The 27729-nt window shown below is 37.9% G+C and overlaps 1 protein-coding gene and 1 pseudogene across 1 annotated transcript; both read left to right on the top strand.

Annotated features, from left to right (window-relative positions):
• The first annotated feature begins 4529 nt into the window (after window positions 1–4529).
• On the top strand, window positions 4530–4627 carry LOC149070029 (U6 spliceosomal RNA; annotated as a pseudogene).
• A 114-nt stretch (window positions 4628–4741) lies between these two features.
• Window positions 4742–20555, top strand: LOC149070028 (uncharacterized). Its single transcript, XM_089249263.1, has 2 exons — window positions 4742–6077; window positions 20521–20555. The coding sequence occupies exons 1-2, from the start codon at window positions 4742–4744 to the stop codon at window positions 20553–20555; spliced, it is 1371 nt and encodes a 456-aa protein (XP_089105389.1).
• The last annotated feature ends 7174 nt before the right edge of the window (window positions 20556–27729 follow it).

Below are 27729 nucleotides of genomic sequence, written 5' to 3'. Positions count from 1 at the left end.
AAGTTTGTTGTCAGGGTCCCGGGTTCGAACCCAAGGGAGGATAAAGATAAGGTTTTTTCCCAAACGAACTCGAGGCGATCACCGATAGACAACACCTTCACTTCCAACCCATCTCACTAATGGCAGTAAATTGCAATATAGCGATATGGCCAGAGTTGGTGTTTGGTGAAGTAGTGGTAAAGGCACCATATCACAAAAAGGAGTCGTTTAACTATCCTGTTTTAGGTGCAAACAAACTTTTCTTTAGTACAGTATGTCTCTGTAGGGAGATCAATTGTTTTAATATATCTGTTCATTATTTTGAAAAGGACTATACCTATGTGACGAAAGAACAGCAAATTAATAGCGTTATCCCTATATTCACACATGGTTCCCTTTACCTCCGGCATAGAGATTTAGGATATTCGAAATAAGAAAAATAAAAAATGGTAAAATGCCATTTGATAGCTGTGAGAAAATTAAAGAAAATTTTCTCCCAAATAAACTTTAAATTACTCACCTTGGAAAAACATTTTTAATCAATAGAGAAGGTATTTATATCAATTAATGTATCCGACTACGTTTAAAACCTCATTTTGGAAGAAAATACCGTTTTTCTGTTTTTTCATGTTTTATGAAAGTCCCATAGGCCTTGTTTTATTTATATGTCGCTTACAACTGAAGTTACGTCCACTTTAGAGTTGCGTTTTTACATCAAGTAATCTGTGAATTTAAAGGCACTTTATTGAAGAATGTTATTTCTAACATTTTACTTGAGTTTAAAATATGATTTCTCTCAAAATCTATTGGCTGCATTATTGCAAAATTTTTAATATTATGTCATTTATTGTAAAGGGTTATAAACCTAAATCTTAGGTGTATTAAATGTATTATTACAGTCTAATTTTTATATACACAATATGTTAAGTGAAATTTCAAAAAATTCCCACGTACATCAATTGAGTGAAATGACTCTTCTGCCAGAATTTGGAATTCGAGACGGAGTGAAAACGTCGTAAAGTTATGCGGTGCATAAATGAAATATTTTAAAATTTAAAAGTATAGAGAATAATCGAGGCCAAACACAAACGTCGTATAAATGAGGAAGTGCCATTAATTAGAGTCGTATAAACGGGGTTCCACTGAAAATAAGTGATTTCCCGAATTCTCGGGAAATAGATCCGTTCCCGATTCCTCGAATGCTCCGAAATGTCGGAAATTTGAGAACCCTAATTTTTCCTATGAAATAAATTTTAGCAGACTTGCTGTAGCACTGTACTACTCGCCAACGGCTATTTATAAGTAATATTTTGTACTTTCCACAGACATTTGGCAGCATGTTTGGTGAGAATCATGATGTCCGTATTGATTGACCCCCTTTTTCCGCATTTTTCATGACAAATATGGCCATTCTAATCATTAATAAACAAAAACTTCATGCAAAGTATGCACTTTATTGCCTCTGATTAAATTTGTTGTCAATAAACGTGTTAAAAACGTAAATCTGAGTTACAACGACGCTTCGGTTATAACGAAAACATTTCGGAATAATATAAACATTGCAACGCAACGAAAACATTTTTTTTTCATTGCCATTATAACGGTATTCTACAGTATTGTTTTCCACTGGGATTATGGATAAAAGAGAGACGCAAATTAGAATGCAAAGATATTTGCTTGGTTCATAAGAATTTTCGAAAAGTAAGTCTTCCCAACAGAAATTTACAATAAATTTCCCCATGATGTTAGATTTATTAAACTGCTGTTGTTGTATCTCGCTGTGTTTCATCCGGTGCTAAAACGATCGCCGAAGCCACCAAGCGGTGCGTTATCCGAGCAATCAGTAATGGAAGATAAGAGGCTTGCAAATCGCTCCGAAGAGTGAAGCTAATTAAGATACAAGTCCGTTGCCAAACTCCGAAGATAAGTCATTAGGATGCGCATACAATATGAGGAGGTTGCAGCCGTCGCAATCCACTGGCGATGATGGCGGTAAGATGGGATTTGAGAGGGCGGAGGAAGAGAGGAGGGGGGGGGTGAACTTTCCAACTCACAAAAGAGGAATGGACCAAGGGACACCACGAGGGGGGATTGAACACAGATCCATTCATAATGGCTAATTATACCTCCGTGGATTTCGGAAGAGTTTGTTGCTACTTAAAGTGTCATCAATGGACGGCCGGTGGATTTGGTCGCATCGGTGGTCTTTGAGCAGTTTCTGGGCTCGGAGCCAATCGAATAAAGCATGAAACACAAAGAGATTAGTCATTTCACGCAAACATGCATAACTAAATTATTGTGACTTCAACGTTTACGTATAATCTAGGAGGCACTCGTGGCTGAAGTTTATCAAGCCACGAATTTCCTGAAGTCGTTTTACGTAGTTTGTTCTCTTAAGTCTAAGTTAGATTTAATAAATTTAGTCGTATATACACGGGGTGCATAGGTAACAGGGCGTATGCCACTTTACCGGGGAACAGTCGATCCTAGAGGCATACTTCCAATTAGAAAAAGTATCCAAATAGTGTGTTGTACTCAGATATGTAATTCATGTTCAAGGGGGTCGTATAGTTATTAAAACAAAAAAAAACCCCTATTTATACAGTTCCCGTGTTTCCAAAAACCCAATTAGAAAGTTGTTACTCGGTCTCTTCTGATGTCATGGGGGAAAAACAAAATCTGCATTTCTAAGTGCAATATTCACTATGATATTCGAATCCGTAAAACGGAGGTAAGTTTGGGGAAAAAATAGCATTAAAAATTAAATACTGGTAAAACGGTTTTCCCGCATTTAAAGCTGTTTTCTTTCCAATTTCCCTCCGTTTTTTGAATAGGAGAATATTTCAGTGAATATTGTACTTAGAAACGGGGATTTATTTTGTTGATATCGGGAGAGAGACAGTGCAACAGCTTTCTAATAGGGTTTCTGGGCACACGGAGACGGTAGGAAAAGTATATAAATCTCTTTATTTCAATAACTATACGATTCCTTTGCAGCATAAATGACCTTCCCCCCCCCCCACCAAATACCTGAGTACTACACATTATTTGGATACTTTTTCTAATTGGTACGTATCTAGGATCAACGGTTCGCCGGTAAAGTGTGGCATACTCCCTGTTACCTATGCAACCCGTGTATAATGAATACAATGAAATCACAGCGAAAACAATTCTGATCGGACAAAATCAGCTTCAATTCCTTTTTCGGACGTACTCATATGTGCGTACTTCAGTGTACTATTCAGAATCCATATATACATGGTATCATAGGCGTACGCAGAATTTTCTCAAGAGGGGGGGGGGGTTCATCTTTTTTTTCTTCTCGGGGGGGGGGGTTTACATTTTTCCTGTGAAATAAGACTAGAATCTCCGCTTGGAGGGGGACGGGGTTAGAACCCCCCTCCCCCTTGCGTATGCCAATGCATGGTATACATGAAGTGAATTCATAGATTTGGAACCGAATTAGAGATAGGCTTTTATTACACAACTTTTTTTTGACAAAGATCTCTTATAAAACTTGTATTTAAATTTGTTTTATTAAATGTCTTTCCCACAATAAATACATACACTACAACCACACGAGACATGCACCTCGTCCATATTCCTCTGCGTCTTCTAACGAAATTGGTACATGTTGGAATGTGTGTGTGTTTGTAGCGAACCTTCCGTGAAGTGCGTTTCTGTGTAATGCTTGTTAGGTGCAGTGCTGCCACCTGCAATCAATTTTTTTTTATACTATGCTTTTTTACTCATAGTCAGTGAATGTGTAATGAAACGTCGTAGGCCTGTTCCTCTCAGCGGCGAGACTTTTTAGCTTGGAATTTCGCTCGCATTCGCGCATCGAAGTTGGAAACCACAGAAAACCAACTTCACCCGACCACCACTGAGGCGGCGGTGGGATTTGAACCGGATCCTCGCCATGATAGTCCGTCACTATGACTACCCGACCTCCACGGCGGCAAATAAATACACTGTATAAACGATTTATAAAATATTTTTTTTAGTCATTTTTGGTTTGTCAAGTATTTTTACCGATAGCTGTTGCAAATGTATTATTTGCATTCATTGTAACGGCTTCTATTTTCTTCTATTTTAAATCAAAAAGTATGCAAAGGTAAAGACTACACACATATTTTCTACGTACGCTGTAGATTACATAGGCCACATAGCAGGCGATATCAATCAAACATGGCTTAAACCGCGGAATCGTTTTGATGTGGATGCTACTTGTGAGACCACTCAGAGCTCTTTTAAACCCTAGGCTGACCCATCCTTTATTTTTGACGTCAATATTACATCTATAGACAATCTCAGCTTTTTATTCTTTTTTTTTTTTTGTAAGGATAAGACGTCAGTTGGAGCGGCGAAACCAGTTTTTAGTCCTAAAGTGGGGAACTAGGAGTCCACCTTATTTCCTAGGCGCCTTAGTTCTATCAAGAGCTCCTGGAAACCCCAGGCTGTCTAATCCGACATGTTGTAGTGAAGTGTGACATCAGTATTATAGTTATTGCAATGGATGTTTCCTTTCTTCTTTTTTTTAACGATTAGATGTCACTTGGAGCGGTAGTTACTTTGAACGATACAGAGAAGATTAGCATGGCCCCTGCGCAAGGATGACACGCAAAATCGTGAAGCGTTCCACATTTTTCAAGGCTCATGCAGCGGTCCGCTACTATGGTCTATCGTGCTTGACTCACTGCTGAAAAAGAATTGGGGACCGGATGTCTATGTCCAAGCTTTCGCCGATGATCTGGTGTTTGTGATGTCGGCGAGAACTCCCAACGACATTGGCAGCACTGCGGATGCCGCGTTTGACGAACTGTCAAAATGGCTAGAAGATAATCGTCTCAGCATGGAGGTGACTAAAACTAAATTACTATGGCCACACCCCAAGAAAAAACGTCCCTGCATAAGAATCAATGGTGTTCGACTGCAAATATCTAAATGCATGAAATATCTTGGAGTGCATATTGACCATCAGTTCAAATTCACGACGCATGTGGCGAAACAAATTGATAAGGTTCAAGATACCATGCAAAAATTGAGACGCATAGCAGGCCCAAAGTGGGGTATACGCCAAAAATTTAGGAACATTTTGTACAGATCGGTTGTACAACGGCAGATTTCATATGCAAGCGCCATCTGGTATAAAAACCCGACACAGAGACTCCGTAAATTACTCGATGTTGCCCAACGTCCGTTCTTATTGTATGTAACTGGTTCATACAGAACTACAGCCAATGATGTTCTGTATACTGCTACGGGAAACCCTCCGCTCAGCCTATATGTTGAATATGATGCTCGTCGATCTACAATCCTGCATTTCGGTAAGGAGGTTTGGATGGACGGAATTCTTATAACACCTGATGCCTGCGAAGGGAATAATAAGAGTTGGCTTCATCATCCCAGTGTGGACTTGTTCCAGAATCAAGTTCCGCTGCCTGGTACGGAACAATGCTCATCGGATGAAGCTATTAGTATATTCACGGACGGCTCAAAAACAGAGACATCCACGGCCTGTGCATACGTAGTTATGAATGCAGAAGGATCTGTTGAAGAGGCTTGGAGTCGACGGTTGCGTCAAGGGAACAGTATCTTTCAGGCGGAGGTTCTGGCCATACTAGCTGCAGTAGAATGGGCGATTAAGCAAAATCAGCAGACGACGATATATACTGACAGCGCGTCTAGTATTAATGCGATTCGTGATCAGCGCACTCCACATGAAAATACTCGGCGAATACGCAAGCATTTATACGACCATCCGTCTATCAGTATCAAATGGGTCAAAGGCCACGCAGGAATAGCGGGGAATGAAATTGCGGACAGATTGGCCAAAGATGCTCTTAATCTCCCAACGGAAGAACAACTCTTGCTACCTCGCAGTCACATCAAACACGTGCTAAAAAGTGACCTGTTACAAAAGTGGCAACAGCTATGGGACAAGAATGCACATAAAGATGCCTATAAGATACAGAAACGCGTCCGTTGGAACAGTTCCATTTGGTCTAGAGAGAAAGTGGTCATGATAACTGAGCACGGCCCATTACCGACGTATCTAGAACGTTTCAAGAAGTCGGACAACGCCATGTGTGCTTGTGGTGAGATTGGATCTTTATGGCATTACCTGACATCTTGCCCATATACAAAAAAATTTCATTTTGGTGCTATTCCCGAAAACGGTCGACTGTGTTTCAAAAAAAGAGTTTTGAAGAGCCCTATGGGCCTTGCTCGGGTGCGGTGGATTATATTGTTTCTCGATAGCAACTTACATCGCATACATACTAAGAAGACTGGAAGTGCGCGTCTGAGCGGTGGGAGCGATGACGAGTTCAAACCGGCAAGAGCCCCAGCGATTGATCTTAAGAGGAAATATGATCTTCGACCACGTCGGCGGCAACAAAAGTAACCGATAAATGGAAAACAGAAGCAAGTTCACCTGCAAGGAGATGAATCAAGTCATCGATGTCAAGGACGAATTAAGTGTTATTTACTCGACTATATAGTGAATTGCGCTGATCTCAGTTCACCCGGTGACGATTCCAGTGACGATTCCGGTAACGACTGGCGGCTTAGACGATGATGATCTGCGACTAATTCACAGTGATTCGAAATTTTATACACCAAGATTATCGGCAATCATTCGATCAATTGACGATTACTGGATTCTTATGGGATGGACGACACCAGCATCTTATAATCCCGTTTATAATTTTGATTGCCCATTGGCGTTGATTGTTTAGATTTTATTTATTTGTTATATGACTTCAGAAGTTGGCGATCAATTTTTATGTAAATTATTTTATTTTGCTGCCTTCGTCTGAGGTGGTCATGTTACGTTGTTTTTAATAAAACTTTCCGGATACACCCATCCTTCGGGAACGCTTCGATATCTCTCTGAGATGGGAAGCGGGGTGTATCCGGTCTTCAAAGGTCAAAGGTAGTTACTTTGGTGACTCGGTGGCTTTCTCAGCCACCTCGTTGGGCATTTTGCCTGCTGTGGCGTTGTATTTGTAAAACAAGTTTTTTTTCCAAAGTCCAAGACGTTAACCGCTCCTCTTTTCAGATGCGTTACTGGTGGCGCATAGCTTTCTGGGTGCATCTACCGTCAGAATCTACGAATTATCTGGAATTAAAGCATTATAATGATAATTCAAATTGAGACCTGGGAATCCGCGAATTTCTTTGTGTGAATACGACATGTGGTTGCTGCACATGTCTTGGGTGAACCGAAAAATCCAGCTTTTAAATAAACCTGGATCAAACAAGGTTTTTTTTTTTCAGTTTCAGGTTTCATAAAAAAAGGAAAGATAAAATTTAACAATAACTAATAAACTTAAAACTAACTAAATAACTTAATAAACTAACACAAACAAATTCCCCGGACAGATCGCAAAGATATCTTGGGAAAATACGCGATGATCACGTTATTATTATTTTCCAAATAGGCCGGCGTTTTGCAAATGACCAGGCTCTTCGCAATAAGATGTATTTTTCCGTTCGCTTACGACAGACATATTGAAAGTATTGCAATTTATGAATTGAATTTAGCAATTGAAACATCATCGGTCAAATTTTATATAAACTACAATTCAGAAATCCAATACAGCCCGAAATTCGTCTCCTCCACAATCAATGAAAATATTGTGAACAGTATGTATATTTCTATACCCAAAATCAGTTTTCGTTAATTCACCTTCAAAGTGGTGTACTTATTTTCCGGCACACCCTGTGTGAGTGTCTCATAACAGGAGAATCAGACCTAAGTAGTAACGCACGCTCTGGATTTATAACTCGTGTCACGTTTATTTAAACTAATATAATGGGCAAATAGGCACATGGCTCATAGTTTCGAGCCAATTCCGTCTAGACGAATATAAGAAATCCCGTACTCAGACATATTTAGCCGATAATTCCCGTGTCTTAACTGTCACGCCTGAAAATAATGATTTCTATGTAGATAAGGGAATTTATTTAAAAAATAGGAAACTTTTTAGCAGAAAATTTTCCTCTTGGACAGTGGGGCCAATGGAGGCAAAAACACCGGCCAAAAACCAAAGCTGGTTTCCTCAAAATCTTTATCCAAGACTTCATAGGAAAACAAATATAATTAAGGTGACTGGAATAGCTATATCCAGGATTATAACTGGCTATAACTGGTTCAAATTTACAATTTATGAAAAAATAATTTCAGAAAAAATAAATGCCTGCAATCATCGGAAGAGCGGGGGGGGGGGGGGGAAAGGAGATTCTTTTTAAACTGGAAGCTGTTGACCGATCCGTTAAGACAGTGGTGCGCAAACTATGGGTCGCGTCAATGAACTGAGGGGTCGCGAGAGATTCTCGAATATAAAATCTTCCAAATAAGAAATTCATTTTTATTTAAAAATAAGTCAGAACTAAAGAATTGCAGCGACACTTTTCCAACTACTATGTTTATTATCATTCTTTTTGTTATTATTATTTATGTCAGTTTGGCAACATGTCTATTTTTATGTAGTCAAAGCCGACTATCGTTAGTATTTGTTTACATTCGGCTTATCCGCACGCCTGCCACACGCTCTTACTGTTGAGTTTGTAAAGGTTATATAAATTGTAAATAAAACTTGTAAATAATTAAAAATCGCTGCATTCAACTTGACGACGTTGACAGAATGCCTTTATTGTGCCCGAGTGGCATGGTGGTAAGATGCTCGTCTACCATCGTGAAGGTCAGGATCCCGGGTCCACATGTGACACAGTTCCAGAACACTTAAAACGGTACGTGACACGTTTAGAGATCGCTTGAGTGACATGTGGCACAGTTTTAGAGCACTTAAGCTGCCCCCAGTGTGGTTCTACATCACTCAATTTACCCGCGGAATATTCCCAGATTACTTTAGTGATCCGTGGCATAATTAAGGATCACTTGAGTGATACGTAGCACATTTCCAGAGCACTTGAAGGATCCGTGAAACATTTAGAGATCACCAAAGTGGCTCTGTAGGGGATTTATCAATAGGGGGAATGTTAGTTCAGGTACTCAATAACTATCGAAAGGTTTTTTTTTTCATTTTTTGGCGCACCCTCCCCCCCTTGTCATCAAAAGTCAGCAAATCGGAACCCCCCCCCCTTATCGATGCTGAAGTAATACGTGAATGACCACTAACCAATTAAAACTTTTTTTGCGAATAAATGCATTTTATGGTGGTGACTGATGTGATAATGCTCTGTCTCGATACAAAGATAACCTCTCTACAACGATATTCCTTCTTGGTACACAGAGTATCGTTATATCGGAATTTCACTGTATTTGGGAGTATTTGACGAGAATTGGTGATATGATATTGGCATTTGGCAAAACTTCAGCGATATTTGGTGAAAACTGTAAATTTTTAGCGAAAATTGGTAAGATATTTTCCGGTTTGGGCCCGTCGAAATCAAGTTATCCCCCCATATTAAATATTCCTCCAAGAAAACCACACACCACCGTAGAAAAATGATTAAAAAAGTTAAAAATTCATATTTGCATATAAAGGTTAGTTACTCATTGTGTTAATTTATCGCAAAATTTCTTGATAAATCAAGAAATAATAGGAAAAACATTTAAACGATAGAAAAGAAGTCAACGAACCCATTATAAATTTCGTTCCACAGAAGCAATCGGAATACACTGAAAGAATTCAATTCAAAAGACGGAAATAAATTTTTCCTCCATAAAAATTCAAATGCTGTAAAACACATACACATGTACGACAGGAAAATAATCATGCATGTCTCATGCGTATACGTTTCCACTTCTTAAAACATTACATATCTTTCTCTCTTTCCTCTTAGTATTTCAGAAACAAACAGGAGTAAAAAAAAAAAGAAACTAAGACGGATTTCTCCGTGTAATATGCAAATTATCTTCCGACATTTATTCACTTCGTGTACGCGCATTCGTGCATGAACGCACGAACGAGTTTGGATCGCCGAGCAAGTAAATCACTTCAATGTTTTGCGATTTTATTTTATTTTTTTTGGAAATATAACGTGTGAATTTTCCGGCTCCACATGGAAAAAAGGAATGTTGGAGCCGAGGGAAATTAAGACTGGGAAACAACAAGAGAGGTTTCATATTTGTTCCCGCTTTTACGCGTTTTGAATACTGAAATTGACTAATGGGAATATAATTCTGCATTTATTTTCTTGCTTTGGTAATTTTTAATGTACCCACGGCGATGTCCGGTACGAATCTAATGAAATTTCCATCACGCGTAAATATTTGAATTTCTCTCATAAAATTTTTTTTTGAGATTGAAGTTCGTGTTTTAATTCGATAATAACTTGATTTGGAATTTCGAAATTTCGTTTTTTTTTTTTTCAAATTTATGCATTAAGGATGTTTGGATTTAGAAAAGTTATTAAAATCTTTCAGCGGCAAAAATCGAGTAGAGATGATGATGAGAGGATTGGTTTTTTGCTGAATTTGCTAAAATCATGTGTTCAAAAATGATGGAACATATTAATGTTTGAAATTTGTTTAATCAATTTTCTAACTTTAAAATAAAAAAATCACGTTTAGAAAAAAACTTATGACATTTCTTTCATTAGTACATTGAATTATATTAATAACGATGGTGTTCGAAATAATAACGGGAAATGATTGTTGTGAAAAGAGTTATTTTGGAGGAATATTTCCATGCAATAACGTTGGATAATCATTGCTGTGAAAGAATGCTTGAAAAATCATATTTACGGCAATGATAGTGGTTGAATGCTGAAAATATGATTGTAATTGAAAAAAAGTAACGAACAGTAGAAAATTAAATTGTTAATATTTTATTTCGTGAAAATATGATTGTTTCGAGAAAAGTATTTCCGTAATAATTTTTGTCACCAAATCATTTTCAATATATAATTTTCGTTAGAATTTTTTTTTTAAATCATAATCTATTAAACAGATAATTTTTGCCATGAGAAAATTGTTGAAAAACATTGCCATGAATTTTTTTTAATGAAATCACTGTTGTGCGAAATTACTAAAAAATAAATCTTAGCTATACATTTTTTTAAATGAATTAATTACTATCCAAAATGTCTTCACGGATATTTTTCCTTTTCCGTGGAAACATTGTTGGTTAGCCGTGTTTGCTATGACATTGTTAGTTCATTGTTGGTGTGAATTTTTTTGGGAAACAATTATACGATTTTTATTGAAAAGACATTGTTATGTAATTGATTTTTTCGGTGATTAATTCAATAGCATTGATGTTTTTCGGAAATTAATTTGATAAGATAGATTTATTTTCTTCTGATTAACTATTATAGTTTAAACATTTTTTTTCCATTGACAAAAGGAAGCAAAAGTTAACTTATAATGAATTAATTGGTTGTTTTACAATAATCCACTGATTCGCAAAGAATTTTTTTTATTCTTTGCACCACAACGATTTTTTAATTCTTTAGCAAAAATGATTTCTTACAGTTTTTTCCCAACAATAACTTTACAAAAACTTTCCTTATACACGTTAATTACGGTAGTTGAATTGTAGAAAATATTTGTCACAATAGTTTTTCAACAATCTTCTCCAGAATAATAGTTAGAAAAAGCCATATCAATGAAAAAAAGATTCTTCCAATGATAGAGCAGAAAATCCCACGATGATTAAAAATTACAACAATGGTTTCACAAAAAAGATTATAACAATGATTTCATACAAAAGATTATAACAATGATTTCATACAAAAGATTATAACAATGATTTCACAAAAAAATTTAACAATGATTTCATACAAAAGATTATAACAATGATTTCACAAAAAAATTTAACAATGATTCTACAAAAAAAATTTTAACAATGATTTCACAAAGATTTATAACAATGACTTTTCAATAAAAATCGTAACAATCGTTTCCCAAAATCATTCACAACAACAATGAACCAACAATGTTACAGCAAAAAAGGCTAACCGACAATGTCTCCACAAAAAAAATAAAATGAAGACATTTGTATTAAGCAATGATTTCATTAAAAAAAATTTATAGCTAAGATTTATTTTTTAGTAATTTAACACACAACGGTGATTTAATTTAAAAAAATTCCATGGCAATGTTTTTCAACAATTATCTCATGGCAAAAAGTTTCTTTAAATGTTTAATAGGTTATGATTTAAAAAAAAATTCTCACGAAAATTATACATTGAATTGAATATTTATTGTTTGAGACTTAGCTCATTACAATGAAATTATATATTGGAAATGATTTGGGAACAAAAATTATTTTCGAAACAATCATTTTTTCACAAAATAAAATATTAACAATTTAATTTTCTACTGTTTGTTACTTTTTTCAATTACAATCATATTTTCAGCATTCAACCACTATCATTGTACCAAATTTTTTATCATAAATATGATTTTTCAAGCATTCTTTCACAACAAAGATTATCCATTGTTATTCCATGGAAATATTCTTCCAATAACTCTTCTCATAACAATCATTTCCCAACATTTCTTGTACAAAATAGATTTCTCAATAATTATTTGAATATAAAAGACTTTTCAATTAACTTTCTGTAATTTTTTAAAACATGAATTCTATAAAACAACTTACACAAAAAAAGCCACCCCAGCTATTTTAAGGACATCTTTTGATTAAATATTTGAGCATTTCGATGTTTTGAGATACTTTCTTTTCAGAATTTTCGGGAACAATGTAAAATTTAATACATTATTACAAAATTTCAATATGTATTCATTCAATCTGAAAACAAATAAAGCGGATGATATTCTTTTCCATTCTAGGCATATGTATTCACGTGCCACGGCAAAACTGTCTTAGCGGGATTCCTTAGAAAATCTAGGACCTAATCCTCTTTGAAGGAAAAAATCTTCAGGAAAAAGGAACCAAGACACATACGCACACACACACATAAACCATAGGCTTTATTCTCCCGTCACATAAATAAACACACAACTCTTTTTATTCCTCTCGCTCTCTCCCTTATTCATATTATTAAGACTGGATAAATCAGTCCGCCTCCGAATATGTTTGTTCAAGTATTTTTCCGGAAAAAAAGGAGCGAAAAAAAAACAATATCGGACGGGGTTCTTATTATTGTTATGATTATTATTCAGATCTCCCCGGGAATATCCATACTGTTTGTATTTATCTGTAGTATTCTGAGCCCGAAAGTCTGTTCCCGAAAGATACGATGTATTTTTGGATGCCGCTGCGCCGCCATTCTTCTTATTGGAAAGACGGAAAATATGTAGAATATTCGTCATAAGTTTATTTATGGAAGGAAGGGATTGTACAGGGTGGGCATAAAATGAAGTATACATTTTCTTTTCTCAGGTAAAATATCACGTAAAAAATGTACGATGAGTTTATAGTATGCGTCGTTGAGTATTTTGGATTGAAAGTTTTATTTAAGACCCTTGGTCATCTGGAGGATAGTAGTGCGATAAACAATTTCTTGCTAAACGCTTTGAAGCATATTAGCTGCTGTGATCTTACGTGTGATCTGCACTGGGTTAACTCTACAGTGCATACTGTTGTCAATTTGCAACATTTACTTTTAATATGCTTCTTTTCCTGTTGCTAATTAGAAGTGTTTGAAATATCCATTGTTCCAATTTTTCTTTTCCGTTCGAAAGCCATTCTTAGATGGCAGTAAAATTCATCAATTAAAAAACAAAACCAAAACGTAAATCTTCTGCAGCCTGTCAAAACAGAAAATCATGCACTGTAAGGTTGAAATGTTTTGTGTGCATTTCTTTTCTTCACGTTGAAGTTTGCAAAACAATTTTTTTTTCTTTCTACTCTTTGAATCACAAAGTAAATATTTATATATATTTGGAAAACAATAGTATTTCAATACATTCATTTTAAATACGATTTTACGTCCTCTTTATGCCCCTGTATAAGTAATACAAATACAATCTGAAATAGATTGTTTTGAATATTTTTTTCCGACTTTCTATATACGCTTAATTAACCATGGGTGAAATTATCAGCTCAAAAAAAAGTGGTTCACAAACTTTTGTCACCCGCGGCTCCCGCAGAATATTTTGGTGGATATTTTCTCTATATAAAAGAACCATTTCAAAGCATAAATAAGCGCACAAATCAATATCTCCAGCTCTCCGCGACGCCCCTGAAAAAGATTGGCGACGCACACGTGTTGAGAAACACTGGGTTAACCCCTTGAGGGTCAATGGTTTCGCTACGAGATCACCCGTTCAAAACATTTTTTCCGCAGTCTTGTGGTGATTGATTTGGAAAAATATGTTTTCTAAAGATTCAATAAAGCTATTAGAAGACACCACAAAATTATTTATATTGACTTGCTTATGAACAAATTTTAGGCACAAGAACATGAAAAATTCTGATTTTTCTCATTCAGTCTGCAAGAAATGTGTTCAGTAAACCAGGCAAAACTTATAAATGTTTAAGACACATACTCTTTTGTTTGCTAAAATCCTAAAATGAAGAAAACTTTTTTATTGGTAATTTCTATTTTTTTTGCAAACATTTCAAGTGGTTTCATGGTTAAACACCCATCTACTTAAAGCGAGTTAAGAAATGTGAAATTTTTTTGCTGCTGGGCTATAATATGATATGTTTGCAAGTGGGAAACTGAATTATACAAATACAAAGGCCATAACAGACAAAATGCTGGCGGAAAAAAAAAATTCCCATAAAAAATATGGATGTCCAATACATATCTAAACTATATCAAATACACAGCAACCCAATAAGACCATTGAAAACCAATAATTATGATAAAATATAAATACACTGCCCATAAAAGATTATGGTTGTTTCTTATTTAAGTATGTGGATACCTCTCTTCTCGAGAGAGAGATTTATCCCAATATATTTATCGTATTTTTTTTAAACGGGTCAATTGTGTTGGAATTGTTTTAGGCTATTCTATTCATTCACAACCCTATTTGAGAAAAACTCAATCTAGAATTTTTCCCTACTAATTGATGCTACTTTACCGCACACCAACTCCGGTGTGATATATCGCCATACAGCAATTTCCAACAAGTAGGAAATGAATTCACCATCCACATTTGTGGTCGCCCCAGGCTCGGTAGGTAAAGAACTTGCTTCTGACGCTCTCTGCCCGGATTCCAACCTGCGGACCGCGATGGCCTTCATAGTGGAAGACGAACATCTTACCACTGCGCCGCTCGGGCGGTACTACTAATCGATACTAGTTACTCGTGCTGCAGTCAGGGCGGGCTCCACCACTGAGCCACCAGAGTACGATACTGGTGTCCCCTTTTCAAAGCAGTTGATTGACGATGCATTAATTCCTCGCGGTCCATTTTATCCATCCCGTTGAAAATTTTAAACACTTCAATCATAATTCTCTCCCCGACACCCACGCTCTTCCAATGTCGAAATTTTCAGGAAATGAAGTCTCTCTTCATAGCCCGAGTATCATCAAAAGAACGCGTGGCTCTTCTCTGCACCCCCCCCCCCATTCGACCAAGTCAATGTCCCTCTGTAATTATCGTTTCCAAAACCTGACGGTACACACCAATCGAGGACGAACTAAGCCCCGGAAAAGTGTAAGAATCACTTTAGGAGAACGCGAAGAGACCTTTTTTGAGAATGAAACCAAGCATTGCATACGATTTTTTGACCACCGCTGAACAATGTTCAGCAAATCTAATAAGTAATATAATAATAAATAAGAATACCCAAATCTATTGATCTGGTATAGATACCCATCTATGTGTTTTTAGAGAGAGGTTGTTGTCCTATTTTTCTGAAGAAAAAGACAAAACGTGACATCCATCTACCAGTAAAGTGTACATCATAAAGATGTGCTTTTTGTAGTACCGAACAGGAGCCCCACTGAATAATTAATATGTGCAGGTATTTGTTAAGTGCCACCTTGTTTTTACCAGAAGGGTGTCACACACATGTTTCAGAAATTTGATGATTTGTAAAAGTAAGACAAAAGAGAAATAGACAATATGAATGAGTTTTGTATAGAGATGTTTGTTGAATAATTTTAGATAACTTTCTGTAATTTACGATTTTAATTCGTACAATTTTATATGTGTGTTGAGTATTGGCTGATACAAAATCTGATACAAGTATCAGAATAAGCATCGGGATTGTTGTTGCTATTTTTTAATAACCTCGAATTTTTTGAAACAAAATTTCAATTTTTATAAATATTTACCAATGAAATGTCAAAAAAAAAAATTATTCCTTTAATCCTTTTGATATGAAACTAACATCTTGAAAATTCATAAGTAAATCATGGTGTACAAGGTTGTAGGCTGTTGAATAGATTTTACTTGTTAACTAGGACAAGACCCTTTAATTGCTTCATTATGAGGACTTGAAAGAATCGACTAGGAGGAGAGGCTTAAAGTCCAATCCGCACCTTCTCGTGGTGCAGTATGTAAGTAGCCATGTTTAACACGTGGTGAACGGACGCGGATGGGCTTCCTCCAACCCGCACGGGCAAGCGCGTGGAGGATGAACTCTGTCTGTAAACTAAGGCCCTCAGTCCCCAGCAGTCTGAGTGTTCCTGGTTACAGCAGCGACGAGCAAGGCATGGAGACAGAGGGTGCTAAGAATCTCTGGGTTAGGCCAGGCTGCCATGAGATGATGACCTTGGCCACGTATAACGGACGATCTCTTTCTTCAGAAAATCGTTTGCAGGAGTTGGAAGAAGAAAGAATAAATTGGGACATATCTTAGGCATGTGTGAAGTAAGAAGAAAAGGGGAGGAGAAAATGGAACTTGACAGTGGACATGCATTTCACTACAGAGGAACCAATTATGGAAGAACTAGTGGAGTAGGATTTCTCATTCATAAAAAGTGGAAAAATCACATTGTTGAAATGGATAGTACATCCAACTCAATTGTTGGTTTACAAAGGCGCTAAACCACCACCCACCTTCCCTCTCAGGAATGTAAAAAAAAACATTCTCACCATATATCGCATTCATAAGCTCCAGACATTACATATATCAAGTTATTTCATTAAGTATCGCAGAAAATAAAAATTCCCCTGAAAGGGTTAATCATTTGATCATTTTCTTCACACGAGGGCCTAATTAGACCGAGACCTACAATTCATTGCCAATTCCTTACGGCAGCCTTTTTTTTATACTCAACGAGAGGTTGGTACGCTAACCCCTTAATGTGGGACCCCCTGCGGTAGCAACCTTCTTCTGTGGTCACGTCGCCGTATCTGTTGCACACCTGTGTCGGGAAAGTTTCTGAAGTCGAACCAATACCAATGTTGGTATACAACTCGCGAAACCTCTTAATCCTTATGCGAGTATTTTATTCACCTAGGCTACCGCACCCACAAGGGGTAAAGATCGATTGGAATATTAAGTATGGATTGCAAAAGTTCTCGACTTCGTATACGGCCCTCTGATGAAAAGTCCTAAGGCATTAGCGGTGCAATTATTCGGTGGTCAAACTAATTTTCGGTGCTACATTCTTTTTTATTGAGCAGCCTCCCTGCACATGATTAAGGCAGATTGTTATCCGGGGGTGGGGGGGGTAAATAATTTCCTTCGAAATCACTTGTCCTAGATGAACGGACAGGTTCAAGGATAATCTCTCCTATATAATCTGAGCAACATTTTCGCATTCCCGATATTGACCTCAAAGGTGGTGCCCCATTAGAAGCAATTATGAGCGATGAATTAATTCGATCTCGCAGTCGTCCGTATTCGCAAGATTGACCCCCAATGCACAAGAAAGTACCTTAGGATAGATAGATAGTCGAATATGAGATAATCGTCTACCACAAACGACCTTGAGAAACAGATTTCCAGTGACAACAAGCGACGACCGACGATGATTTCACGCGTCTTGCCAATTCTAAGCAGGTGCGATAGTGTTTGTGGCTGTGTTGTATTTATTTTCCTTTCTTCATTATAAAACGTGCCAATATACAAACGGGCCCATTTTTGTAGCACACTCTCCCGCTGCATGTTGATCTCTGAGAACCAATCTGTGAACTTGACATTTCACTTCATGATGCTAATCTGTTTGACGACATTTGACAGAAAATCCGTCTGATCGATTTCGAATTATTACGATTTCGATATTTTATTCATTGGATAAATAATATTTTGTTACCATTTGGCGCAATGACGCAGCTGGACTGGATACAGCACGAAAAACGTAGCTTTGAATAAATCTTATACTTCAATGTGTTACAGAGTTTCCCAAAGTGTGCGTCGCGTCGAGCTGAAGACATTGATTTATCACCGTACGGGTGAAAAAAGTTTGAGAATCCCTGATGTACTATGTAAGAATGTGTGTGTAATTATTGCACTGATACCTGTCTGAGAAAGTGGGAATTTAGAAGAAAAACATAATAATGCTGAAATTACACTATAAAAGCTTGATAAATGATTTTTTACAAAACTTGAAAATAGCCAATAGTCCCCATTGATTACACTCGCTTGAATGTAACCGATACGCTTATTGCTTTCATTTTTCAAGTTTTATAAACGAACTTTTATCAAACTTTTATAGTGTAATCCCCGTCTAAGACACACACGTTACACACACATTCATGTAAATGATTTATTGAATACATTGGTCTCTTTGTATCCACCCTGCATCAAGAGGATTTTAAGCGGTTTCTGAGCCGAAACCTGAACGTATAGAAAAGCATCGAGCGTTTCGGTATCAGACCTAAACACGTGACTAAGCGAATTACCGACATTGATCGTGGAATTAATTGATCAAACCTCTACTCGGAACACAATTCTGTCAACCAATGATGTGTTCAAAGCAATCAACTATTCAGCTGACACGAGGGGATATTGGTGCTCCAGTGCAATTTTGCATATACGAATGGATTTCTCTCTCTCTCTCTACCTACCAAAGAGAGTGAGAGAGAGAGAGGACCTTGGATATTATCTCGACACGTTTGCTGGATGCCGTGCGGGAATTCGACGTCGAGAGGCTGACAACCATCAAGCTTGCTGGATGGCTAGATGGAGAAGTTTATGAACGTGTTCCGTTCATCAAGTCGCATGTGTGATCATTCCCCGGCACCCTAAATTTCCCTAAAATAGATGTTTCGCGTTCCAAAATGTGCCCTCCCTTTAATAAATGATACATCATATCCGGAAAACCGTCACGTATACATTAGCAGTAGTGAGCTGATTTCCTGACATGTTGAATTCACCCGTGTGTTGTGGTGAATGATAAATTGAACAATGGATGGAACCATTTCTGCAGCGTATTCGTGTGTGAATTTACAATGTGGTGGATGCCACACCACGCCAACTGAAATGGCTGGAGCGTTCCAAGATGATGCAAAATGTAATGAATCATGCCTTTAATGGATCTTTGACGAAGAGATCTTCGTGGTCTCTACATGGTTTAGGGATTTTTTCCCTCAATTTTGTGGTGCCAATCCTTCCCAAAAAAAAAAAAAAAAAATTGGGGTGGGCTGCGTAATTGGAAAACTGCAAACCCTCCTAGAGATGGGATGGTTTATACTCCGTCATCACCATACATAGCAGAAGGCCTCCACCAACACCATCTATAGCAGATCGCCTCCGTGTGAAGCTCGTGACACCACTGAACTAGGCCATTTCACCTGTGTCCATTAGATATAGCAGGCAGACACATGCGATATATTTACCTGTTTTTTCAGTATATCCAATGGCTATAGGTGAAATGGCTTATTTCAGTGAGTGAGAGAGAGAGTAGTCACACAATTCCTCTATCCTCACTCAGAATATAGTCCACCGATCACGAGAAGAACACTAGCTACGTAACGTCGGACGATTCTATTATTTACTTTTAGGTAAAGCAACTGCCCATCGAGAATAGCGCATTAGCAACGGCGCTTTCCTGTTTGGCGTCTTTTGCGCTATTTGGGCCTCCTAGAAATTTCACTAAAAGCGCCACGGCAGTGCTCTCGATAACATCGTCATCGCAGTGTTTTTGTTGCGTAAACACCGACTGTTCGACAATGTCGTCTTGAGGCATTGTCGCATTAGATTCACAAAAATAAGATCTGGTTGAAATTTTCCAGAATTTACGTGGTAGGGCCTCAAAAAAATCACTTGGCCCGGGAAAGCCCGTGATGCTCTTAAGACGGCCCGGCTGCTCGAGCACTTACGGCACACTATTTTAATACAAAAAATTTATTTTTTATTCCGCAGAAGGGATCGAAAACTCCAGCCTTTTTTTAATAATCAGTACCATGCATCAAGGTGAAGCCGAACACTGCTCGTATAAAACATTTTCGACCATGGGCCCCAGATGGATGGGCTGCTACACCGCACACCAACTCCGGTCATATATCGCCATACGGCAATTTCCAACGAGTGGAGTTGAGTGGGAAATGAAGGCTCCATCCACCGGTGGTCGCCCTAGGCTCCGTAGGTAAAGAACTTGCTTCGAATGTCCTATGCCCGGATTCGAACCCATCGGCCTTGATAGTAACCTTCATAGTGGCAGACGAGCTGAAGACGAAGGATGGACTGACAAAATCTAGCCTATAGGAGAATTTTTATAATATTCTTTTTTTTTTCCACTCTGTAAATTCAGAATGGACGGCCGGTGAGATCCTTGCTGCAGCATGAGAGGACCATTCTTCCGATGCCCTTAAGCATGGCTCCCACATCTTGCAGCCGGGCTCTCAGATTGGGATCTTCGACGGGTCACTCTAAAATGAATTTATAGTTGTAAAAAATGATTAGAATCATCCAGGGCCCCAGGGCTGGATCCCTGTCAGCCCTGCCTTGGGGGGACATGCCCTTAAGGTGGCTATAGACGTTACTGCAAACTTGACAAGCAGGTATGCTCAATCTCTTTATTTGTCACTACTGCATTTGTCACCTATTTAAAAAGCCCATATGAGTAGTTTCTGTCGAGAAAGTAAAAAAGACGATGATATGGCTATAAGAGAAGGTAAACAGAAGAAGAATGGCTAATTGCTAGCAGGTGGCATTCTCTTGCTGCGGTATATAAATTAAACCGAAGAAAATGCCATATAATTTACAGTAGTGATAAATTATTATTATTATATTAATAATACTCCTTTTGTATTAAATTATTAATTTAAAGTAATTTTACTCCCTTCATTACTAAATGATCACTACTCCCTTCGAATTTTTTTCTGTATCAAATATTTTACTTCAAAATAATAAATTTAATAAAAATTCAAATTTCAAATTTTTTAAATTAAAAAATTTAATTTACTTTACTGGCAACCCGGGAAAATTTTTATCCTTTCCCCGCGCCGAAATGGACCCTTTCCAGAGAAGGGAGTTCGCGTAACTCTTCTCGTGATCTGAGAACTATAGTGGATCAGGGAAAAAATTCCGCTGCACTTGGCTAGTATAACCGTTGTGCGGAAAAGAAACGATGAGACACAGAGTTGGCGACTTCTATGCCCCACATCCAATCACCGAGCGGTATTTGTGACCCAACCCGAAAGATTCTATGCCAAAATGAAAAGGAAACGAAATAGGATGCTGTGGTGTTCAAAATGCGGTGAACTTGCTAAGTAGTTTTACCGGACTACTCTTACGATATTCATGCTTACTTGGCAAACCCGTGCGGAGGCTTGCTATCTCTAAGAGGTGCTGGTCACAGACGCGGCAGCTAGTTCATTCACGTGGATACGTGGATACGTTTCCTGTGCCTTGAGTCACGTGGTAGGTATTAGCATAATAAAACTTGTATCATCGGATTTGTCTCTGGAATCGCTAACAGACGATAATTTGCAATGCTAACTGCTCGAGATATAGCGTAAAACAATTTCATTACAAATGCGGGTCGCGAGCCTGGTGCACAGACCAGAACACGCATTAAAATACCTAAGGTGTTATCGGATTTGGCTTGCAAGTATCTGTCAGACGACACCATCGGCTTTTATTTGAGTTGCGAACCTCTCGAGATATAGCGTTACACGAAAGCGGGACGCGAGCCTTCTGCCTAGACCAAGAGGTATTGAAACTAGAAAGGTATCATTGGATTTTTGTGTTAACGACATCTACTCGCAGACATACAAATCACTGATATATTTTTCGAATACTTTTTGAGATATGAACGTTTGAATTATTTCGTCACGCAACTTTTTGCGAATGCACCCAGTGTCGTCAGCTTCCATTGTAAAAATGGTTTGAATGGAATTGACGTAGAGTTCGAGGATATCCTGTTTCGCCAAATCAGCCGAGAAACGTGGCCAGAGCCTGGTAAATCGATCAGGTGCAGTTTGCGTTGCTTCTTAAAACGTTTCAAGGTTACCTCTGCATGTTTTCAAGACTAACTTACGCCTACTTAACTGTACATGCATCTCTCGTTACACATTCCTCTGTTGAATCTCCAACGAATCGGTACATGCCGGAATGCATGTTCTGAGTCTATGTGTGTGGGTCCCCCCCCCCCACCTCCCGCCACGGCTAGCGATTTATGTTGTCAAATTTGTGCTTGCTACGTGTCCATGCTGGCGTTGTGAAGTAACGTTGATAAATGCTTGAATGTTCATGTCATGTAAGTGTTGAAGGCATGCCTGCTCTCTGCGGAGAGAATTTTTCAAGTGGGAGACTATCTCCCATTTGCGCCTTGAAGTTAGAAAACCGCAGACCTTCACCGTGCCGCTATATCTTCGCGATACGAGAAACACAAGTGACTGACTGATGTTTGGTTAGGTATACAGGGTGTCCCATAAATTTGTAAATAGCTCCCGACAAAGTATGAGTTTTCTATTTTGAGCTGATAATTTTTCCCATGATTTATAGAAAAACGCCTATAGAAAAACGGGGAAAATATTTAAAAAAATCTATTTCGAATTGCACTCCTTATACAGGGTCTTAAAGTGGACGTATAGGACGTAAAATCGATATAAAACAAGTGCATTGAAGGATTATTACTTTCTAAATACATTGTAAAAATACATTGCAAATAATACATTGCAAACTTTAACGTAAAAAAAAAATAATGCAAATAAATCATTTCAACCCTAAAGTGACTGCATGATTTTCTTTTTTGACAGGTTGCAGAAGATTGTCATTTCTTTTTTTAATTGAGCAGTTTTACTGCCATCTATCATTGGATTTCGAATGAAAATGACAAATGGGAATAATGAGTTTCGGACATGAAGTTGCCAATTGGCAACGGGAAGAGATACATATTTGAAGTGGATGTTGCCAATCAGCAACAGTAAGCACTGTAGGGTTAAATATTCTTAAAGCTTTAAGGAATTGGCATATTTGAATGCAGATTGTAAAGATAGTTGTTCCACGATGGGGAAATGTTTTTCCGTATAAGAAGAAAAATTAGTTCAAGTTTTTGTCGATAGAGAACGCTGCACGAAAACCTGTTTAAATTTGGTGAATACCACCCACAGAGATTCACCTGCACCCATGAATCTTCCAACAAGACTCGGATCCAGGAGGAGCGATGAGAGCGATCGAATTCCCCAAGAACCGAATAAACGTAGGAGAAACTGCTCTGTCCCGTAAAATATGGGACGATCCAACAAATCTCTTCACTTTCTGACACATCGCCCTGGATCCGCGCCTGTTTCTGACCGCATCACAATCTGTTTCCAACCCATATTTTGGGTCGGATCCAACACTAGCTTATTTGATAAAACTGCCATATATAACCAGCACGGCTCTAACCATTAAAATCACTCACCAACGAAGGCTTTTTCAATATTACCGAATAAAAACACTGGAACTTCAAAGACCCTAACATTTTGAGATTAATGAATCACAGCTCAAAGCAACATCTATATTTATGCGCATAATGCGTATAAGCTATAATGAATCGTCCATTAATTAGCCGAGGGTCACTTTCATCGCTCGAGTGGGTGATTAAATATTACCCCTTTAGAATTCAGCCAGTCAGACGAACCCACTATGCACATACATACAAATGGTGCAAGAGATTGATGGACCGGCAAAACTATTAAGTGCGCTCCACTAATGGAAATAGCTTTAGAAATTATGTATAGACGTGGGTTTTCGCTTTGTTATCCTGACTCGAAAAATCATTATGTTTGTTGATTATGGGAGTCGTGGCGAGTCTTTGCTATGTAAAACACGCGCACACGCACCCCTCTCACAAGGAACGATTAATTATATCCATCATATTTTTGATGCTATAAAGCCAGTGGCGTCGTTGCAGTGGTGGCGTGTTGTTTTCATTTGTTACAAAGGAATTTCTACTAACTATCTGACGTTTCTGATCAATATTCCCAAAACGATCCGATATGATGTGGAACGAGGGTTGAGATAATATGAATTTTCATACAATTTATTATTAAATTCAAATAGAGTTAATTATTATTATTATTATTATTATCATACATATACAACAATGCAACATATACAACAATATGAGGCATACAACAATGCAACATATACAACAATATGATACATACAACAATGCAACATATACTACAATATGAAACATACAACAATGCAACATATACTACAATATGAGACATACAACAATGCAACATATACAACAATATACAAATACATATACAACGCCACAACAGGCAAAATGCCCAACGAGGTGGCTGAGAAAAAGATGCCCATAAAAATATGGATGTCATATATTTCAAATGACATACAACAATATGAGACATACAACAATGCAACATATACTACAATATGAGACATACAACAATGCAACATATACTACAATATGAGACATACAACAATGCAACATATACTACAATATGAGACATACAACAATGCAACATATACTACAAGAGAGAAAAAAATTACCCAGGGGGTCAATAAAGATGAACCATTACGGTAAATGCTTATTAAATGGATGGAAAAAAATTAAAATATGTGATACTGAATACAGTCGACGCTTGCTGTATACGACTTGATACAGGTCCTATGCAGTCCTACCGTTGAGTTAAGAGAGGCTGGTATGTTTCTTCTAAGCATGTTAGGGGCTGTTTAAGTATTACGTCATCATCGATGGGGGGGGAGGGGTTTCCGATTTGCTGACTCTTGATGACAAGGGGGAGGGGGGGGTTTGGATAATGCTTACGTCATCAACCACCCTTTATGAAAATATCAGTTAGGATTCAAAGGGGCAGAGCTGATGGCGAAATTTTGCCGACAAGGGGGGGGGGGGTGTTAAAAATGGTTAAAAATTTGCTTACGTAATACTTGAACGGCCCTTTATGCTACTCTGCGTGTTAAGGAATGTGACAGTTCATGGGTCTGTCGAATATTGCGTAGTATTACTACTCAACCGTACCTGCACCCCGTAAACATTCTTCCGCGGGATTTCTAACGAATTGGTACATGCCGCATGATTTGCGCCCGAGTAATGCAGTGGTAAAGATGCTCCTCTTTTCACCGTCAAATGAAGATCACTGTCAAGGTCTTCGCGGATTTGAATCCGCGGAAACGACATAAAAAATAAGCTCACAATCCACCGATCCTGTGGTGACCACCGGCACAGAAGGCACCTTCATTTCCCCACCGAACTCAGCTGTCTGGAAATTACTGTTCGGCGATGTATAAAAAGTTGTCGAAATATGTTGTGTTAGTGTATGTACAGTACATGCATGGCCCTCCTAACGTATTTATAGCGTTAGAATTGTACTTGTTCCATGTTATTACTGGTGCTGCCATCTCGTGTTCAATATTTTGAAGTAAAGATGGTAAATGTTTAGATTTTCCATGTTATGTGAGTAGCCTGTTGTTGGCCTGCCTGCTCTCTGCAGAGAGACTTTTTCAAATGGGACACCGGCTGGCATTCGCACCTCGAAGTTGGGGAAACCGTAGAAACCCAACTTCAGCCGACTGCCACTGTGCCGTCAACGATGTTCGAACCTTGATCCTCATGACGTGACCGCGCAGCTTCCGCATATTTCATAGAGCACTTCTCCGGATTGCGAGTGAACCGTGGTTTGCGGAAAGCAGCCTTTTTTTTTCGAATTTCTTCTCGGTATTAATATGTAGAAAGTTTCTTTCCTCTACGTACAAGTAAACGCTGTTTATCTTCAAGTTATTGCGGAAACATTATTTTTATTGGCGTTGTCATTATTGTATTTCAAACCTTACAGATAAGATTCAGTTGCAACTGACTGGCAAAAAAGATACAGTCGATTCACGATAACTCGAATATCTTTTCAAGTCGATGTTTTCCTTTAGCCCCAGAAATATTTCCGTATTTAATGTTAAACATTTCCCTTAACTCGAAGTTTTCTTCCTTTAAGTCGAAGTTTTTTGGGAATGAGAGAAATTTAAAAAATAGCATTTTTAGCAATAAAATCCGAGGGGATGACGTCACTCTCCGCTATCCATACAAAGCTTATAACCGCTGGCTGATGCGAGGATATATATATTTTTTTGGAAAGATAGAAAATTCAACTGCCCATGCGGGGAATCCAACCCGCGTCCTTTCACTTTCCGGGTGAACGCCCTAGACCACTAGAATACACAGGCAACAAATATCGCAATCTTTCCTTGGAGCTCGCGTGCACTGAACACGACCGTACATGGACGGTCGGACACAATTCAGGCCAAAGCTCACAATTGCTGACGATGCCACCAGATGGCGACTTGTCAGAGGATTACGTCACTCTCCGCTATCCATACAAAAGTTATTAACAGCTGACTGATGAGAAAATATATATTGTTGGAAAAAAGATACATCTTTGCATCAGCCAGCTGTTTATAACCTTTGTATAGAAATAGAATTTAGCATCTATAGATATAAAATTTAACATCTGGAAATAGATTTTAGCATTTAGCAATAAAATTCGGCAGATTCATTTAGTGCATTCATTTTTCTTCTTGCAAGAAAGTGAATGATTTTCTCACGAAAGTAGGACAAAAGAAAGAGATACAGTCAAAAAGCACTGCATTTTTTGACAGAAAATTTACTTGCATATACGCTTAAATTGTTTCATTAACACGAGCATATGCGTACGGAGAATTTTCTCAAGGGGAGGGGGGGGTTTCTTCTCGGGGGGGGGGTAGTTTACGCTTTTTCCTGCTTGATAACACTATATACTCGGTTTGGGGGGGGGGGGTTTAGAACCCAAAAACTCCCTATTTGCGTACGCCAGTGAACACGAATACCGTGAATGTGTCCGTTTCCATACTACACAGTCTGTACGTCTAGTTTATTTCTAAATATCATCATTCAATAATTAGATACGATTAAAATGAGATTTTTATTGATAATGATATTTTTTGATAATGAATTCGACATGTTTTACTAATAAGACATGAGTGAATAGTGCTGCTATTTTAATAAATTTTTCTTTTTCCCCCCACTATGAAATCAGAAATTCGGATAATTCGAAACAACGATAAATCGAAGTTTCTTTGGTTGGCCGCTGCACATTCGACTTACAAAGATTTGACTGTACACATATTCAGCAGGTGATACCATCAGTTGAAACTAGTGGGAAATGGAGGGGGGGGATTAGAATTAAGTTGCATACCTGATACAGTTGCTCCACTGCTGTCTAAATTCAGAATACATGCAAGTCACTAAGAATTCTCGGAATTTTATGCTACACGAAAGCATACGTTTATGTTAATACAGAATGGCATGTCTGTTTCTCAGAAAATATTGTCTATACACACAGAAAGAAGGTTTTTACCCATATACAGATATGTAGAATATAGTACATGTTATATAGACACGATATATACGTGCAACTATTCTTCTCTCGAAAATGTATGGGGAACGGGAAAATATGATATCCTTTTCCATTTATGCTAAACATGAGCAGCCGCACACACACACACTTCTGGG

Source organism: Pholcus phalangioides, unplaced genomic scaffold (assembly GCF_987345545.1).
Source record: "Pholcus phalangioides strain wild (caught in Gottingen) unplaced genomic scaffold, Ppha-v1.0 ptg000022l_1, whole genome shotgun sequence".
Lineage (NCBI taxonomy): Eukaryota > Metazoa > Arthropoda > Arachnida > Araneae > Pholcidae > Pholcus > Pholcus phalangioides.
The sequence above is the reverse complement of the archived record's forward strand: the minus strand, read 5'-3'. Positions and strand labels throughout refer to the sequence as shown.